Source organism: Rhinolophus ferrumequinum, chromosome 10, assembly GCF_004115265.2.
Source record: "Rhinolophus ferrumequinum isolate MPI-CBG mRhiFer1 chromosome 10, mRhiFer1_v1.p, whole genome shotgun sequence".
NCBI lineage: Eukaryota > Metazoa > Chordata > Mammalia > Chiroptera > Rhinolophidae > Rhinolophus > Rhinolophus ferrumequinum.
Genome location: NC_046293.1, coordinates 75,990,978 through 76,011,538, shown reverse-complemented (window position 1 = coordinate 76,011,538; position 20,561 = coordinate 75,990,978). Strand labels below are relative to the sequence as shown.

Sequence of the window (20,561 nt, the reverse complement as noted above, 5' to 3'; positions counted from 1 at the left end):
TTTGTTATACATCTATGTAATAGATATATAATACACACACACACACACACACACACACACATATTCTGCTGATTTTTAAATGAGTAAAGAAAAGTTATATTGACACAGTAAAAAACAGGCCAGTTTCCGTAACACAAAAGGCCTAAAATAGAAAAAGCGCCTGAATTAAAGTCAGGAAGCTACACTTCTGGGTCTAACACAAACTGTGTCATCCTAAACATATCAACTTAACTCACTAGGTGCTCATTAGGTGCTCATTTTTATCTTGTAAAATAAAAGAGATAATGTTAGGAGAAGTTTTAAGATAGGAATCTTCCATTGCTAACATTCTATGATTCTAAAATACACCTATAATGTGAGAATCAAAGAAATTGAGATTCAATAATGGCATGTAATAGGTTTTAGAATAAAAAATAATTTTGACTAAGTCTAGGGGAAAAAATATGTCATGGCAGAAAAAATAGAAGAAACTCTAACCGAAACATGACAATTTTAATTTTGAGGGAGTACTCTAATAATGGAATTCAGTTAATTGGGCATTCATTGAGTAGGCAGCTTCACTTTCAGTTAACATAGTTATAAAAGTATGGTTTGACGGTGGTTGCTGAGAGACAAGGGGAAATGGACTTCCAGAGAAAACACAATTCTAGAAAGCACAGCACTAAATAAAATCCCTGTTGAAAGTCAGTGACTGCAAGACCATCACACATCACAAAAGCTTACTTACAGGGAAATCATACTAAAACATCGATAACTACAAAAAGAACTGACAGAATACAATCATTGACCTTTGGATTTAAAAGACTTACAGAAATGATAATGATTACATCTTATGAAAACATTTACTAGGTTGAGCATTTGGTCCAAAAACTTTATCTTCATTATCTCAATCAGTCCTCAAACTGACAGTACTATGAGAGCCATCTAAAAGATGGGGAAACTGAGGCCTCAGTTAAGTAATTTGTTCAACGTCACTCAGTAAGTGTCAAAGCCATGACTAGAACCTGGGTAATGACTTCACACTATACTGAATGTCCACGTAATACAACCTGTTCTCTCAAGAGGAACCCGAAACCCATAGAAATAAAGTAACATATCTGGGTAGGAGCAATTTCAACAGTTATTTTGTGATTTGGTCTATAAATTTCATGTATTCTCAGACTTTGCTAATTATAACCACCACCTAGGTGAAAGGTTTTTTTTTTTTAATTTTTTTAAATAAAATAACATTTAGCATCTGCTTTATTATCATTTATATATGTTTGTAATTCACATGATTTTAGATGGGATGATATTCCTCAGTAATTGTTATTCAATCATCTTGGTCTTATGAATTCAAACAGAATAATGAGACTATATTTTTAAACAGTATTTTTCAATTTTACTTAAGGAACACCAGAGTAAAAACAAACAGTCTTAGGATAAGATATAGAAAAATTTAATTTGGGAAGTAAATTAATCAAACTTGTTTTTTTTTTTTTTATTAATACACAAATGGGAAAATATGCTCATTTGGTGTTCAGGGTAAGTCAACTACCTGCATGTAGCACAGAGTAATACAAGTTTTTCATAAAATGTTCAAGAGAAGGGAAAATGCAAAGAACTGGAGTGTCTTTTTCTCAAGCAACTGCAACAAACTGAGTTATTAACTAGCAATAACCCACAATATAACTATTTTTCACACATCTTACTTTATTTCTCCTAACCTCCAAATAAAAAATAGGATGTTAAAAAAACAATAATGTGTGTATATATATATGTATATATATATATACACACACACACACAAAATGCTTGTAAAGGGGAAAATGAATGAGGCATGAGAAAAATGAGTACTTACAAGTTAAATCTAGCCAGACATTATAATCCATCACTGATCCCCAAAGGGCACTAACAATATGTAAATGTGCGAATGAGAAAACACATTCAAGGCTGTTGATAAACTTGATAGGATAATCAGCACATGCTGACAGACTAATGAAACCGATGAACTGATAAGGCAGATTATCTCCTGGGCCATTTTTTTTTTTTTTTTTTTTTACATCAAATGGAGGCTAATGTATTAGGAGTCAAAGCAAACACTCAGAGGATTTCAACGATTTGATTAGGAGGTGAACTGTCTGAGAAAATTATAGTTTCATGAACAACTGAAACTACAGAACCTGGTCAGACAACAGGCCTTCACATAAAATTAAACAGAAGGCAGCCACAATAATTATGGAAGAAATCTGCAACTTTAAATTATATTGGAATTCTCCCCTTGCAAATTGTTAAGAGTGCTTTTCAGAGTCTGGGCAGAGAGACTACCGCTTTCTGTAATAGAAAATAAGACGAAGGACTAAACAATAACCCCAGGGACACACTTGTCTTTCACTTTCACTGCCTGTTTGTGCTCAGCATCTGTGTAACCATGAGAGACAGATCCCAAGGTACCGGCTGAATTTTCAGTCAAATTTATTTACATAAAATAACTGAATGAATTTTCTGGAGTTACCAACTATAGTGAACATCACACTTGCTATTAACAATAAAAATGCCAAAGGCAGTCTCTTGCCAAGGACGTCACAGTCTTTTCCTAATTAAAATAAAGACATCTTATTTGATAATTTGAGGGAAATTGGGATAAGACCTTCCTTCCCAAGCATTAGCGTTCAGAATAAAACTCTAAACTAAAATCATTAAGTCTCTTTAGAGAAAATGAACCTTTTAGTATTCATTTTGACAGGAATAACCATCCAGTTATTAAACATAGAAAATTTAATTCAGATGATAAATGTGTACACTCTAGGCACATACTCTCTGGACATGTACATTTCACCTGGAAAGAAAGACAGAAATAAAATTCTGGATCATAAAAAGCACTGTTTTAATTTATGAGTTTAAGGGCAAAAGTACATTTCATGAAGGTAGAGTTTACCTTTTAGTAATCATGGCAAAAAGAAAAAAGAAACAGCAACTAGAAATATTCCAACTTTCGTTTTAATATGAGCATGAAATATTATGGGGCACAGGCTAACTGGGGACAGGAGTCCCAGAGACACAGAATGAATATATTCACCTATTCTAAATCCTAATTATTTCCTAATATTCTAATACATTGCCTTGGCATTTATTGACCCATGCCTCATTCTGTCTCTAAACAATTTCTGAAATTTCTGTCATTTAGAAAAAAGAAAAAGTGAGTGCCCTTTCCAAGCATAGGTTCCCTAGTTTGAGAAGATTTTAGATATTTTTTACGTGTGTGAAAAATACTCAAGCCATATTGCTAGTATCCATTTTCTCATATCATAGAATATAGAAGCATAAAAATCATCCTAGAGACCATGTAGTCTAATTTATTTTACATGCATGAAGGAGCCCTAGAAATATTTTTAAAATTAACCAAGTTTAATGAGAAAAGGAAATGTGAGTTTGCAATTTGTGCTTTGGAAAAAAAGAAGTATCTGATTTGAAAACAAAAACAACCAGTTCCCTTCTCTCCCTTAGCTCGAAACAGCCAAGTTAACCAATCAGCAGAGCACCTTAAACTTTAGGGACTCTTTCCAAGAGTCACATACTGAATAGGCAGCTTTCAGGTGTGTCCACCATCAAATAGTTGTAGTAACAATAAAGTCACAAATCAATTGCAGGTGACAGGTAGATATTTTATTAGAAATTCTAGTTCTTGACTTCTTGTACTTAGAAAAACCCATGCCCTAGGTTACGTACTTTCTGACTAATAAGGGAATTGAGCTGATTATCCCCATGTAGCAAAAAGAATAATTGTAGTACCACACTTACATTCTTCATATTATTGTTTTTACTCTAAAATACTAACTCTGAAAAACCCCACTGAGATCCAAGACCTGATCATGAAAATCACCCATCGACTCCGTTATTCTTATCTTTTACAAGCATCAAAAATCATTCATCTCTACACCAGATCATGTTTAATTTTGAGGATCTTCTGATTAAGAAAAATAACATGATCAAAAGGTACCATGAATTTGAAACGTTTCTGAAAATCGACGTGTATTTTGTTCATCTTTTTCAATCTCCAGTCTAGCTAATTCTTAACACCCTAATGGGTTTACGAACCCCTTGCAGCAACTCTGGGGTCTGGCCAATTTGTTGAGAATCACTATGTTAAACACTTACCTGCTTCTGTCAGAACAAGTGTGCTTTGTGAAAATTTGAATGTGACACCCCATTGTGAATAAGGTTTTTGGGGTGAGGATTAATGATATAATCTATGAGAATTCCATTTAACAGAAGCACAGGTTTTAATTTCTCCACAGGTCTCTGAAATAGCAATTGAAACATTAATGTTTTACTTACCCATCATGTTGTACAAGCTCTGTGGGGCAAACTGCCTTGGCATTTTCTGAATTGCTTCCTTATACACACTAAGGGCATCCTAATTTAAGAAACAAACAAACAAACATTAAGTACAAGGATATTCACCAAACCTGAAATACCAACATCCTTCTAAAATTGACACCTTCCATTGCTATTGCTAAATAGTACACTGGAGGAAAAAAATTGAGCTCTCTTGATATCATACTACCTCAATTTCATGAATGAAAATATTCAACCCCAGTGAATATTCAACCCCATATAAAAATTTACTTTAACAAGGAGTTGAATGTTACCAATCCTCTTTTATTTTAATATTAAAATTTTAGTTCACATAGATTATTCAATTAAAAATACTAGAAAAATTCACGTCTGGAAGTCACCTGTAGTCATCTAGAATCTATAGCTACTTGAAGTACGGCAATCAAGTATGACTAAAATAAAATATCAAATAACAAATCTAGCTACTGAGACCCACTGAGATTATTAAATGTAATGATTTTGAAAGTTGTATCTCTATCGCTATATTGCATCCATACATCCTGTAAGAGTATGTAGGGTGTGGTTTGAAAGAGCGAAAGGAGTGATACTGAACGTTAGAGAAGAAACCTGTGCAGACGTACTTCCTGTGAGAGAAAGGGAGGGCAAGAGTGGGTCAAGCTCCCAACTTTCCTTGTACAAGGTCCGGTCTGCATCACTTTTCCTCTCTCCCAATTTAAAAAAACATAAGATTAATATCATTTTATTATGGTTTCAAAACTAATTTAAAGAAATGGGTATGATTTACATCCAATTTTAATACTCAGAATACAATGTATTTTTTTAACATCCAATACTGGATAAAAGATAACAATAATAATGTGTCTTTGATTATAAAATCAGAGATGGTAAGCAAATAAGCTTGAGAAGCAATGCATGCTATTTCCCTTTCTTGAAGACTTGTTCTGAGAAATTCACAGTAAAGAAATTTGTTTTCTTTAGCAGAGGCTTTTGCTTTTTTAAATTTTATTAAATTTATCGGGGTGACACTGGTTAATAAGATTATATAAGTTTCAAGTGTACAATTCTGTAATACAGCATCTGTATATTTCTTCGTGTGTTCACCACCCAAAGTCAAGTCTCCTTCCGTCACCATATATCTGACCCCTTTTCCCCTTTCCTAACTCCCCCAATCCTCTTTTCCTCTGATAACCACCATACTATTATCTGTGTCTGGGAGTTTGTTTGTTTTGTTTGTTCCTTTGTTTCTTTCTGTTTTAGTTCTTTTTTCCAAACAATTTTCCCCGTTAAACGCTTTTACTTAAAATACATATGAGCCTCTTAAATGATCATAGTGTCCCTGCAATGATATGGTAGGGTAGGGAACACTGAAACTGGATCAGAACAAGGGGAAGGAAAAGGGCAGCGTGGTTTTGGCCCCACCTCATAGCGGCCCTGCTCGTGGTAGAGTTTGCCCAGGTTGTACAGACAGCTGGTAACCGAGCTCTTGTGCGCGTGAGGGTCCTTTAGGTTTTCATCAGGGATCTCAGAACACTTCAGAAAAGTGCGTCGCGCTTCTTCTGTCTTTCCTTGGTTCATCAGAATAATACCGGTGTTTAAATATGCAGCTGAGGGGGGAAAAGTGGAAATATAAATATGAGAAGATGATTTCTACTGTGGATACAATAAAGGTATCTTTACTTCAATTTAGTTTCTATGGATTACTTCTGATGTTAAAAGAAAACCAAGAAACACATACTTAGGGAACAAATATATATGGGAACAATGAATGTAATAAGAAGTGCAGGTGTCATTGAAAATATGTATCGGAGAGTGTTTGCCCTCAAGGAGTTCCAAATATTTTGAGCTTAAAATCTAGATGAATAAAAAAAATGTACTTCTCTTAATATATTGAAAATGATAAACAGATATCAAAACATGATTAAGTTGAGAAAGATATAACTGTGAGAGGCTCATAATTCAAATATTCAAAAATTGGAATACCGCTTTGTTTTGTTTTTTTCTGTGAGGCTATAAGTTACCAAGATGATTTTCACGGATAAAGAAGAAAAGAAAGAGGTATTTTTTAAAAATTTGAATATTACTTACAAGCCAGTGTAGGCCTGCTCCCGATCGCCAATTTATAATAATGCAGTGCTTCCGAAAACCTGCTGTTCTCCTGTAGAAGCAACCCTCTGCAAGAGAAAAACAGAAATTTGGAGATAGGCCTGTGTTACTATACGTAAAACCACAAATTTTTATTTTGTATTTCAAAACTAAAAGCAGCTAAGGGGCCATAAAAATGCTGACCTGGTACTATAAAAATAAATTCTAAATAAAAGGATATATTCCTCGGGAGAGAAAGTATTGGAGAGGTATCAGCTGCATTCGAAATAGAAAGTATTAAGAAGTATTTTCAAAAAGCCCTTTACCCACACTGAACTTTCCCCTTTCCAGCAGCTTTTCTCTCCCACTGGAATTAGAAACCACCTGGATTTCTTCCTGGAGCATGCACATTTTTTTCCACCACTTCAGAAAGGAAACTTGTTTAAGATAGTGTGTGATATATATATATATCTATCTATCTATCTATATATATATAGACTCACTTCCTAGCCATATTGCTTGGGAAATACTGACCTCTGACTGCTGGAAAGGCAAAGGTAATCTAGGTCAATAGGATGAAGTGAGTCAGAATTTAATCAGATGTCATAAAGGAACAAAGAAAAAGAGTGAAGACTATCCACATTGTTATTTCTAGCAAATAAGGTGGGATTTCAGAAAACTGGGCACATTTCAGGTCACTGCTGTGAGACACACTTTTTTCCACAGACCTTCAGACTCCATGCTCCCTATATCCTCCTCCTCCTCCTCCTCCTCCTCCTCCTCCTCCCCGCCCCCAGGAGGCTCCTTAGTCAGTGGTCACATGAATTAGCCAAGCCATTCCAGACCCCACCCTCATGACCTAAATGAGAATGAATTCTAATCACATCTATGAAAATAAGGTGTCAGGGAATTGGACTAAGTTCCGAAAGCTCTCAGAGAGGGCTTTTTGGCCTGCCCCCATTCTCTTGTAATCAGCAAGTGTTTTACAAACGCTTGGCACCTCCTTTGGGCCAGCTACTGCTGTTATCAACCCTAAATTGCAGATTCTACTTGCCAGCTGCTGAGGCCCTTGAAAGACCTTAAAGGGAGCTTTGCAGAATGAGAAGGCTACTGATAAAAACTTATCATTTTCGTAGAGCATTTTAAAATACCCAGCTTACTATTTAATGGGCATCATTGAAAAAATATCTAAAGCAAATCATTTTGAAATTAAAGGTTGCTCACTCCTATCATTAGTGTACATTAACCTCATTATTTCTAATATATTTGTTAAAAAGTCATTTGAATAGACCAAACACTCCAAAACACATTAACATCACTTACATATATACAAACATGTATATATTTTTATTAAAAATTTTGAAAAACAATTAATATGATCATAAAATTGATACACTTTGCTGTTAAGTGTACTTTTCAGTTGCTGGAAACAAAGAACAAAGCTTCCTGTAGTACCCAAGAGTTTATGAAAATGTTCAGTTGTCTTTAAAAGCAAGTAAAACAGATAAAGAGAAAGAACACTCACATACTTTTCAAAAAAGGAATAATATTCTTTATAACAGTAATTTTATTGACAAAATGCTTTCCAGTTAACTAAGCTCATTTACATATCTCATTTTAGAAACTTATCTACAAGCTTAATTGTCTTCATCACTTTCTCATGAGATTCAGATGAGGTGGTTTTTCCTTTGCTACAAAGCTAATGACACCAGAGGAAAAATACCATCCAGATATTGAATCCTGGTCTACCTTTTTTACGAATTAAAATCTTTCCATTAGCTCCTCTTTACCTATTATTTTCAAAGTCTTTCCCCATTACAGTTTCCTTTCTCTTAAGCTACAAAAATGTTCATGGGCTTTTTAGCATAAAGGGGGAAAAAATCCCTACAACCTTTATTCATTCCTGCATCCAGTTCTGACTACCGCTTATTATGGTTCTTCCTTTTAAGAATGGTCTATGGTGCATCTGTCCAATGACTCAAATTCCATTTACTCCTAAGTCCAGTTTAGGCTCTTTACCAGAGTTCCACAGAAATGTCATAATGAAATTTCTACTAACTATCAAACCTTGAATATAGTTTGTTTATGCAAACCACCCACTCAACTGTAGCACCTACTCGTATGACGGTTGAATTCATCTTCTTTCCTGAAACTCTGTATTTCCTTGGCTTCTGGAAAAACAGTCTCCTCTAATTATCTTCTATCCCTGGCCATATCTTACAGAGAATGAAGAAAGTGTCTCTCCATTCATTTATTCCTTTAAAAGAAGCTGGTGTTTCACAGGACTTTGTCTTTTTCTCTTTCTTGATAAATACTGTCTCTACATAAGATCATGCATACGAGTACATGTTGTTTATATGCTGACTGTACTCTCTCCTGACATCCAAATCTATTTTAGCAGTTTACTGAGCCACGTCAATCTGGTTGCTCACTGGAATTTCAAAATCAATACATCCCTTGAAAACAATATCTCCCACTCAAAACTTAATAAAGAGATAATGAAATAAATAAAAGAAAAAAAATCTCTCAACCATCATGCACTCCAGTTGCTACATCAGAAACCTGATTATCACTCTTGACTTTTCACTTATCCTCACAATTCCATGTTTTATAAAGTCTCCAAAACCTATGAATTCTTATTTTCTAAGACACTTCATTATGCCCCTCAAGGTTCATCTTTATGGCTCTACCAGAGCCACTTTTGTCTTTCCTGTCACCTAAATAACTGCAATAGCCCACTAATTAGTCTCCACATAATTGCATTTCTAAAGGCCAAATATGCTGTTAGGCTAGACAGAAAGAACACGAGGAGATGAGCACAGATCTTTGAAAATGTGCCCAAAGCCCAAAAACATTAGAAAGTGATATATTGGGCCCTTAGAGCTCCCCAATACTGATGTATAATATTCTTGTAATTTTCCAATTCATAAAACACACAAAGAAGAGAAAATGATAAATAGCATAATAACTATGCCCAGACGATCCTGTCCAGTGTGCCCTATTCTTTTAAGGAATCTAGTCACACAGCGAGATGCAGCAGGCAAATCTCCAGAATTAGATATAGCATCGCTTTGTAAATTAGAGTACCATCCTCTGCATCATCTGAATAAAGTTAGCAGTGGAGAGAGAGTCCCACCAGCTAAGATGGCTATTGCGATTGATTTCTCATGGCTAAGTATGTCAGTGAGCATCAGCGATGCCCTAGTATGCATGCTGCAAATGTGAACAAGACAGAGATGCACTTGCTCGTGATATGCAATCTTCTAGGGGAGACAAGAAAGCAAATAAACGGTGTGGAAAATTACTATGATAGAGGACAGTAGACGAACATCATTCCAGCTCAGGAAGGGACAAGGAAAGTTTCACAGAGTCAAATTGACATTGGCAGAGGCTTGAAAAGTAAGCAGCAGTTAGCCAGCAATAAAAAGTGTTATCATAAGCCCCGTGGTACACAGGAAAAAAAAAAAAAGAGAGAGAGGTCCACAGAGAATTTACCAACTAACTCTCAGTTTTATGGTTAATAAGAGGCAAAGCCAGGATTGGGACAGGTTCTCTCACACTAAATCCCATGCTCTTGATAGAAGAAAAAGAAAAGAGGAAAGAGGTAATTCTACTCTAGATACAGGTGTACTAGGTTATGTTTCCTTTTGCTCTAAAACTCTCCAGATTTTGTATAACACTAACACAATGATCCTCTGAAAAAGAATTCAATGCCGTTTTGGCAGGTCAGGATGAGTTTGGGTCAATTCTAACACTGTAATAACCAAGCTTCTGTTACTGCTGTTCTCCACATTTACAGAACCTATTCTTTATTTTACTGAAGATACAACAGAGGGATAGAAACCCTTCATACAGTAATAGTTATGGTAATAATAATAATAGCTAGATTTATTCAGCACTTACAGTATATTAACTTATTACTCCACAATCATCTTAGGAGGTAGGTTATTATTACTAGCCCCATTTTATAAATGATGAATCTTGGGCAAGAAAAAGCTCAGCAATATGCCAAAGGTTATACAACTAGTAAAAAGTATGCTCCAGTTCAAGCTCAGCGGTCTTATTATGATAAGTAGGATTTGTATTTTAATAAACAACTCATACCAAACTTGACTATTTAAACTTGACGACATAGTTGGTTTACATGCTAACCATGTCGATATAATCTTCTGGTTTTTATGGATATTAAAAACAAGAACACATTCTAATATCATCAAGCCAGAATCTAATGGGAAATAATTTTATTCATGTTACGTGAAGTTGCCTTTCAATTAAGGAAACTGGCCTATGCTATACATTAATGTACAGTTAACATGTCTTTTGGGGGAGAAACTGAAAAAATACTACCAATCTCTAAATGATATGTAGTAGAGTCACTTTTATATATCTATGTGTATAGGTGAATATATTATAGTACTTTTAATAGAAGAAAATATTTTACTTCTCATACTTCTCCTCCAATGATTTATCTTTCAGAACAAGTCACTGAAATTAAGCAGCAAGTGAAGAATATAAATTTAGATAGATAAATAAAACAGAACTAATAAATATTTGTTTTAGTCAAAGGAAGAAAACATATATAATATTAATAAATAGTATTACATATAATATATAACAAATTATATATATATAAAACACTATTCACTGGATATATAAAATACTAACCACTTTAACACTTAAACACTTAACACTTAAATCATAGAAGGCCACTTTATTTCAAGAAAAAATAAAAGTATCGCCTTAAATCCTTTCAGCTTTTTATCTGATTTTGGTCATATGTTCTAGTAATTACCATTAAGTGTATAGAATTTCTTTCCCTGTGAAAATTTTGTTCATCTTTACCCAGTCTCCTCTAACAACGCTGTTTTTGTCAAAAATATCATAGCTTAAAAATCACAATAATCTAGATACTTGAGAAATGAAAACCAGTCAAATCCATGACAACAGTAGATTTGGACAGAGTTTAATCCCAGCATTAAATGTAAGTAGGTATAAAAATACCTAGCTGATTCTAAATATTGACAGAGACAGAAGGGGAACAATTATTTAGCACAGTGCTTCTCAATCAGGGGTAACTCTGCCCCTCAGGGGATACTGGGCAATGTGAGGAGACATGGCTGTCACAACTGGCTGGATGCTACTGGCCTCTAGTGGGTAGAGGCCAGGGATGCCATAAAATATGTAAACATGTCAGAAGACACAAGACAGTCCCCTAAAGCCAAGAATTATCCAATTCGAAATGTCAATAGTGCTGAGGTTAAGAAACCACATTTAGCATTTCATATGTACTAACTGCAACGCATTTTTTCTGAAAACAAGGTTCTTATGTCCCTGCCAATCACATACATGAACTATGTAAACAATAAATATAAGAAAGCAAACTACAGGGATTAAATTATTTTCAATAAAAATCTAAGTTATTATTTCTGTCTTCATAAAAAATGCCGTTTTCTAAAAATTAAAAAGAAGCATGCCCTCCCCTTCCACTGTCAGTACATCTGAAGAAACTGTCAGTGTCTCTCTGTAATAACATTGCCCTCTATGTAGAATTGTCGAAACACGCTAATTTTCAAGTAAAGCCACCTTTTGCCCTCGGGTTCTAACAAAGGTCTTTAAAAATGGCAGAAATGGGACATAATCAAAAGGTGGTATTAACAAAACACAGATGTAAAGTGTACTTTTCAAGAATATGTGCTGCAGTAATTAAAGGACACAAACTTTACCCCCAGCCCAGCTCTAGAGAAATCAGAAGAGGGAGGGAGAGAGAGTGAAGGAAGGTGGGAGGGAGGGGGAGAGAAAGGGAGGGAGGGAGGGCGGGGGAGAGAGGGAGGGGGGCAGGGAACTAGGGAGAGAGGGAGAGAGGGAAAGAGAGGGAGAGAGATCAGCACCTATAACACACTGCATGCCACTCCTTTTTGCAGCGGTTCCTAGCCAGCACTTGGGAAATACTTTATTTTTCCGCTTTCCCACTTTTCCTTGATCCTCAACTTTCTTAACGGATAGTCTCTTGCTCACCCAGGAACTGCTGAGGCCGAACAGCATGCAGGTTCTCATCCAGTTCCAGGAGAACGGGAATGCCACAGGCAAAGTAATATTGATCATGCCTTCATCTGCGATACCTTCCAAATGTTTCAGGAGTGCCCTACTGCTATTTCCATGAGCAGATATCGGAGGAATGGCATTGCCACGGAATACTTCAGGAGCAATCCTTTCATTCCAAAAGGTAAGGTAAGGATTATCCAGAACATGAAAAGAACATGAAAGCTTAAGCTTTCAGATGATGGCAGCTGATCCACAGGAACACCACACACTTTACACCTCCCATCATTGTAGATTTCACGGTAGAAGGAGGAGAATCCTCAGGGGGTGATGCGGTCACATCATAGCTGCTTCTCCGGAGCTTCACTTGCTGTGACTCAAAGCCATTTTTTCCCTATTGAGACCTTTCAAGGCTCCACAGTGATGCTCATTCAGACGCCAGGAGCTTTCCACGGGAACCCACTCCAGCCCCTGCTCTTCCAGGATCAGCGAGGCTGTGTGGTTGAACCGATTAAGGAAGGATGTGAATACAAGATCAAGCTCGAAATTTAGGGCTTTGACTTGCTTCCCACAGTTTTGAGATTCCTCCATTCCTGCAGTATTAAGTTTCCCTTCCACGCAGCTACAAAAACGATTCTCTTTATTCCAAGCACCTTCTCCATATTTTAACATAATTAGTATTTGGGCATACTGATGGCTGAGCTTCCCTCAGCCTTCCAATAGGCCAATGTTCAATGACAGAAATACATCTGCAAAGAGGCCCACCAGCTGCAGCCATTCCTCGGAGCTACGGAGCAGCAGCCAGTGCTGCCTCGGACTCATCACGGCCGCAGGCCTGCGCGCTATTTTCTAGTGCAGGCTCCTGACTTACATTTGTTTGAATGAACTGTTTCTCGGTGAAGACGGAGAAGCAAAGAATCACAATACAGCATAAAATGTGCATAAAGCATAACGTGCTTTGGGAACCCACAAAAGGTACACCTTCCCAAAGTGACAGGCCAGGTAAGGTTCCTAGAGAAGAAAAGAATGCAGGGAAAGGAGTTCTAGACAGATCAAGCTATGCAGAAAACAGCATTTTAATCTAGTGAAAGCCGTAACAACAGGCTTCTTGGGAATTAAATGATAATCTATTTAGGAAGCACTTTGGATATTGAAAAGCTAAGGCAACCTAAAACAGATTATATTATTGAGACTATTTCAGTAGTAAATAATTTGGCTATTCCCTGGGCAAAAATACTTAGTAATCAAAATAAATCAGATAACTCAGGGTGTGAGGGGGGAAAATCAGATAACTCAATGTTTAAACAGGCAGTGGTTCACCAAGTGATCTATAATCTCTAAAGCCCAATTACCAACAAAAACGTGTTTACCTTAAACTGAGACATTTTTCTGAATTTTGCTTTGTTTCTCCTTTAACACATGTAGGAACTACAAAAGTAAGATTTTTTTTTTCACTCAGATAAAATATAATGAATTTTAAATGTTCAATTTTTTTCCTAAGGTATTTATGCACTTAAATTTTACAACTTAATTAGCATTGGTTTGGAGTCATAGTTGAACTTTATATTAATCCAAATTTCCTGATTGAATTGGCTAATTTAGCTAATGACTCTAATAATGACATTTTATATCATTTAACTGTGAAATTGCATTTCTTCTGTTTTTTATTTTTTTTCAAGATTTATGCTTTAGTCTTAGGCTATGTTTATAATCGGACAATTGGGAAAATATTTTAAATCTATTATGGAACAGACGTGATAATTAATAGCATGTCATACTCGTAACACACAAATGCCCCCAAGTCTTGTTTGCTAAACGAGGTAATAGGCAAAACTCTCAAGTGACTATACCATCAGTAAATGGAATCAAACTCAGTCCTTTTTTAAAACAAACACTGTGAATAAAATAAGTTGCTACTACTTAAGTCAACTGCAGTAATTCCAAGGGTTAGAGTGACACAAGACCTTAGAAATTAAATGCCTAACATGCACTGGTCCCTGGACATATAAAGAGAACCATGATCAATCACACAGCAAGGCTTGGTAATGTGACTAAACACTGCCCAATAAGATGACAGCACAGTGGCCTGTGCACCTCTAGATGTCCTCAAAGAGGAGGGCGCATGTTTTCTCTTACCCTTCCTCTATTCTGCTGACTATGAGGTAGAAGTCCTGTTCTGAGGATGGTGGAGAGCAAAATAAAGGAGCCAAGAAACCTGAGTCCTTCGTGAAACTGTCATAGGACCCTGTGACTGCACACCTTTAGTAACACAGAAAATGTTAACTGTTAACCTGTTTAAGCTAATGTTATTTTGGGTTTCCTATCATTTGCAAGCCAACTTCTTCCCAACTGGTAAAACGTCCCAAGCATTTTTTTAAAAACTATGTAAGGCCATAAAGTAAGGAACATCAAGTATGGCTCTCAGAGAATTTTAAGGAAAACTTATTTTAATTACACTTGAATGAATACAAAGTATGAGTTGTCTGGTTTTGAGTGATAATCAGACTAGGCAATTGCCATCTCTAACAACTACAATGAAATATTTGAACATATAATTTAAGAGCATGATGGGTACATGAAATTGGAACTCTTAAATTAAGCTCCTAGGCATCAGAGTAGTCAGTTATCACTTTGCCCAAAAGAGTAATGATATTAGTAGTATTTTTTTATAAAAACATTTAATTAATCCTCTCAATCCCCAAATAACTAGAAAGAAGGAAACTCACAGGATTTACCAAGTGAAATAGAAATAGGTAGGATTTTCATCTCCTAAAAAAAGATTCAGGGAGATATAAGCGATTGAATTTGAGCTCCAAGGAAGATACCAGAGACAAAGTTATATGTATTTTCTGGTCTCACCCGACACTTCTGTGACTTTCAGGTCACCCTTGGATAATAGACTTTGTATTTGAGGACCAAGCAAAAGAATTCTCTCCACTCATATTTTCTTCCCCTCAAATCATATACTCAACTTTATTTTTCTCCCTTTCTTTTTTTAATTAAACTATTTCCATTTAGTAGGTAAAAATGACACTTTTACAAAGATGGCTATGGGTAGGAAAGCACTAAGAGAGAAAGTGAATGAAAAATAGTTAATTTTTTGCTGAAAACACATAATCAAAACTATTAGAATTACATGTGTCCTACAAAAAGCTTAATTTAATTGGATACTTACTGCTAAGCTGTTAGACATGATTATTATATATCATATGTACTGTGAGCAAACTAAAAAGATGTCCCTCTTGAAAAGGTTAAATTCCGCTGGCAAGGGTAATGAGCACGTTGTTTTTCCACTCTGTATTTTATAGCATGAAGAAGAAAGGAAACGGAGATGGAGAAGACAACAACCATGTGACGTGAACTAGACAGATGCGCACACAGGATTCTGTCATATAGTTCCCCAAAAGCTGAGAGCTGTTTCATAGGGTATCACTTCCCAGTGTCACATAACTGCCAAGTAGGTTTCAGAAAATACACTTACGCCTCTTTGGTATCTTTCTTTTGACACAGACCTCTTTAATTGTTCTAAATTGGATTTTGTTTAGAATTTGACAAATAAATAAAGTAGAATAATGACATCCTATTTCATAAAGAAGACTTTTTTTTAATTAACCTGTCAAACATGGAGCCTATGGTAGGCCTCCAATCAAAATGATTATTAAAATATTTCAAATGCATTACACCAAAAACTTTATCAATAAAAATATTAATATTTATTAATATGAACAATGTATAGCTTTTACTGTTATTATTTTTTTTATTTTTAAAATCAGTTTTTGCTTTGGGTCTGAAGAAAAATATATTCTCACTATACTACCACGTCTTTAAAATATGTGAAGGAAGTCTCAATTAAATGGAGTATTCATTATAAAGGTATTTCTTTGCAAATAAAAACCACAATGAGATATCACCTCACCCCAGTCAGAATGGCTATCATCAACAAGACAAATAGTAACAAGTGTTGGAGAGGCTGTGGAGAAAAAGGAACCCTCCTCATACACTGTTGGTGGGAATGCAGACTGGTGCAGCCATTATGGAAGGCAGTGTGGAGGTTCCTCAAAAAATTACGAATAGAATTACCATATGACCCAGCAATCCCTCTCCTGGGTATCTACCCAAAAAATCTGAAAACATTTATGCATAAAGACACGTGTCCTCCAATGTTCACTGCAGCTTTGTTTACGGTGGCCAAGACATGGAAACAACCAAAATGTCCTTCGATAGATGAATGGATAAAGAAGTTGTGGTATATATACACAATGGAATACTATTCGGCAGTAAGAAAAGATGATATAGGAACATTTGTGACAACACGGATGGATCTTGAGAATATGATGCTAAGCGAAATAAGTCAGACAGAAAAAGCAGAGAACCATATGATTTCACTGATATGTGGTATATAAACCAAAAACAACAAAAGAACAAGACAGACAAATGAGAAACAAAAACTTATAGACACAGACAATAGTTTAGTGGTTACCAGAGGGTAAAGGGGGAGGGGGGTGGTAGATGAGGGTTAAGGGGATCAAATATGTGGTGATGGAAGGAGAACTGACTCTGGGTGGTGAACACACAATGGGATTTATAGATGATGTAATACAGAATTGTACACCTGAAATCTATGTAACTTTACTAACAATTGTCACCCCAATAAATTAAAAAAAAAAAAGAAAGTAAGGTGTTTCTCCTGAATTAGAACTTGGACTATGAAATCTAAATAAGCCCTTCTATCCTATATAAGTCCATTTATTTTCTGTGACAGGTCCAGAACAAGACGCTTCACAATTTTCTTATGTAATTCTCACAACGAATCTATAAAGGTATAATCCCCATTTTACAAATAAGGAGCCCCAATATCAAAATGTTATTCAACTTAAATCCATGTAAATAATTATTGTTGGATCTGGGATTCCCAGATCCACATTGTATATTAATATACGCATGATTCACTTTATACTTGTCTTCTGAATATATAATAAAGGTTATATTTTCCTGTATATGTCATAAAATAATTGGTATGAATACACTTTCCTAGTTAAAAAACAGTACTTAGTAGGAAAAAAGACAGTTAATACTGAATGCCTTCATGATAATGTTTTATATATTATTTCTTTTCACCCTGACAACTAGCAATATAAAATATTAGCACTCTTCTTACTTTAAATATATAAAGAAATCAGGGAGAGAAGCTAAACAACCTACAAATGATAACACAGTTATCGTGAGGAGATCCGAATTCAGATGAGATTCAACTTCAGAGCTGCCAGGCTTCAAATCACCCTGCTTTCCCATTACCCAATAGTGGGATTACGTACCTGTTCTCAGTTTAAGAATTAATAATTGCCCTCTCTCTCTGGTTCATATACCCAGTGCTTCTTCAGCGTATATATCAACAAATTTATCTTCTCTATTTCCTTATTTATAATCATACATGCTTGTCCCGATATATAAATATATTGCATTTGCTTTACAAGCTCCGATGCCAATCAACTTTACCAAGAAATACATCATAACCAATGAGCTTCTGAGACCGCTAATTTTATGTGTCAACTTCACTGGATCATAGGATGCCCAGATAGCTGGTGAAACATTCATTCTGAGTGTGTCTGTGAGCATGTTTCCAGAAGAGATTACCATTGTATTCAGTAGGCCGAGTAAAGCAGATTGCCTAGTCCAATGTGGGTAGGCATCATCCAAACTTTGGAGGGCCTGAGCAGATCAAAAAGGAGGAAGGAAGGATTGGCTTTCTCTCTGCATTAGTGCGGACACTGATCAACCCTGAGACACCTTGGTTCTCAGGCCTTCAGACTCACACTGGAATCTACACCACTGGCTCTCTGGCTGTCAGGCCTTCAAACTACACCACCAGCCTTCCTGGGTCTCCAGCTTGCAGAGGGCAGATTGCAGGACTTCTTAACCTTCAAAATCAGATGAGCCATACCTTTTAATAAAATATATCATTCCCATATACATATATGCATACACACACATACATTTTTTTAATTGGTTCATTTCTCTGGAGAACACGGACTAATACAACTTGTAAAAGGGTTTCCTTGAGAAACCCCATTATACTTAAGACCCATTCCTCTTCATAAAAATGCTTACAAGTATAAGTATATCCCCACAGAAGCATAGTCAGTGAACAATTAGAATAAACAGAATAAAATTAACAACGAACATACTCTTCAGCTTTTCTTATTATATAATTATATCAAGTTTCTAGGAACTTTATTTAATCCTTGCTACAACCCTAGGGATATCATAACCCAATTTTGCAGAAGAATAAGGATTAAGCAATTTGACGAAGGTCTATCACAGGACCAATACATGGGAGGTTCGAATGTAAGTCTGTTTAATACCCAAGCCTTAAAGCTGCTTCCATGGTGCAAAGGTGCCACAGAGTTAAATTTTTTTAAAAGGAAGATTTCCCTCTTCGTCCTGTCCCATGAAAACAAATTACTATTCTGGTAGGACTATACTTATTTTCTAGGATCGTAATCAAATCTCTTTCAAATATTTCCTTCATCTTATAAGATGATTTAAAACAAACATAATTAAGAAATGAAAAGCACCTAACACAAAAATTAAAGGCATTAACCACTGATAACTTTAAAACTATATAGAGTTCTGCTATTTATTCTTTGCTATTTAAAGGGACTATCCAATGTGGATAACTGTAATTATTGTGTAATTTCTTGAAGGAGAAACACCAGCTGGGTGGTGTGCAACCACTGTGGAGGGATCCCTCAGCTGAGATACAGGCACAGGCCAAAGCCTGACCTACTCAGTGAAAGTCAATGCAATTAGACTATTCATTTGTTCATTCATTCACTCAAAATATATTTTGAAAGTGCCATTATAGAGATTTAATGACCAGCAGAAGAGTGGAATAATTTAAAAGCAGTAACAAAGCTGTGTGCAGGGTACTATAATACAATATGATGCACTGTGGAAGTCCATAGTGAGAAAACCTATAACTTAAGACTCGTTTGTTCAGTCAGCCGGGAGAAAAAAAAAAAAGAACACTTGTGAATTCCACAGGAATCAACACACTCAAAATACATTACCAAAAGAAAAAGGAAAAAAAAAAAAAAAGAAGCCTCAGAGCCTGATTCCATCATAGATATGGTTATAATTTGGGTTAGAGATGTTCCCGTGGGCCCACAGTGATTTAGTGCAATGTACTCACTTTAAACATAAATGTTCAACAAAGTGGGTGTTTTCTTTGTCCCTTAGCAGCAGTGCTCTAACAAAAGTCTGCTGTTGAAGCAATAAATTATGAAAGGGGAAAAGGTATCATGTATCTCACAGACCAGCAGGAATAGGTGTTAGGTCATACAAGCAGTTTCTAACTTAAACAAGATGAGTTCCAAAAATGAATGCCTGACTCTATCTCTTTTTTGCTTGGAATAGTTTTGGCAATCCAGAAACGAGTCACTCAGGCTAATGGTGATTAGAAGGAAAACACCATTTATAACAATGTACCTAAAACCACCTTCGCAGGTTTAATTTTGGTGCTCAGAAGGGATGAGTCTTCACCCAGTACAGGGGTCGAGAGAGCAAGGATCTATTCATGACCGTAGTCATCTCTTACCAGATCTAGAAGTGGTGTTTTCCATTCACTCTACCGTTATGTTTTATAAAGGTACTGGTGTTGCCCCAGAGAAAATTCTTAGCCCTGAATGCTTTTCCGTACTTTTTTTTAGACCAAGACCTAGAAATTGTTTAACTTGCTTGTGTTCCCTCCCTATCAATTGTTACTTTTGATTAAAGTTACACTCTCTTCTCCAATGCTCAGTTTCAGGAGAATGAGTCCACATTTGGCATCTCAGGTTTGCACCCATCCCTAAATATGGTCTTTGAGATTTTTATTATTTTTTTTTTTTTACTTTCAAACAGGCGAATACTATACAGAGGATACACATATACACACAGTCATTAAAACAAAATAAAACAAAAAGGCTATTCATAGAATGTAAATGGTGTTAGAACATGGTCTAGCTTTAGACTTCAAGACAGCTCTGATTATTCCCCTAACCTGGAATTTCTACTCTCTAAGATCGTGCGTGCCAGTCATTTTCTGAGTCTGCTGATGAGAT

General features: G+C 35.8%; 1 protein-coding gene and 1 pseudogene across 1 annotated transcript in view; both read right to left on the bottom strand.

Annotated features, from left to right (window-relative positions):
• TMTC2 (transmembrane O-mannosyltransferase targeting cadherins 2) overlaps window positions 1–20,561 on the bottom strand; it is a 399,668-nt gene that overhangs the window by 135,390 nt on the left and 243,717 nt on the right. The window contains exons 5-7 of the mRNA XM_033117889.1: window positions 6,424–6,509; window positions 5,758–5,942; window positions 4,318–4,396 (exon numbers count right to left, since the gene is read on the bottom strand). Of these exons, the coding sequence (XP_032973780.1) occupies window positions 4,318–4,396; window positions 5,758–5,942; window positions 6,424–6,509 (350 nt within the window). The remainder of the gene's footprint in view (window positions 1–4,317; window positions 4,397–5,757; window positions 5,943–6,423; window positions 6,510–20,561) is intronic.
• Window positions 12,413–13,281, bottom strand: LOC117028260 (bisphosphoglycerate mutase-like; annotated as a pseudogene).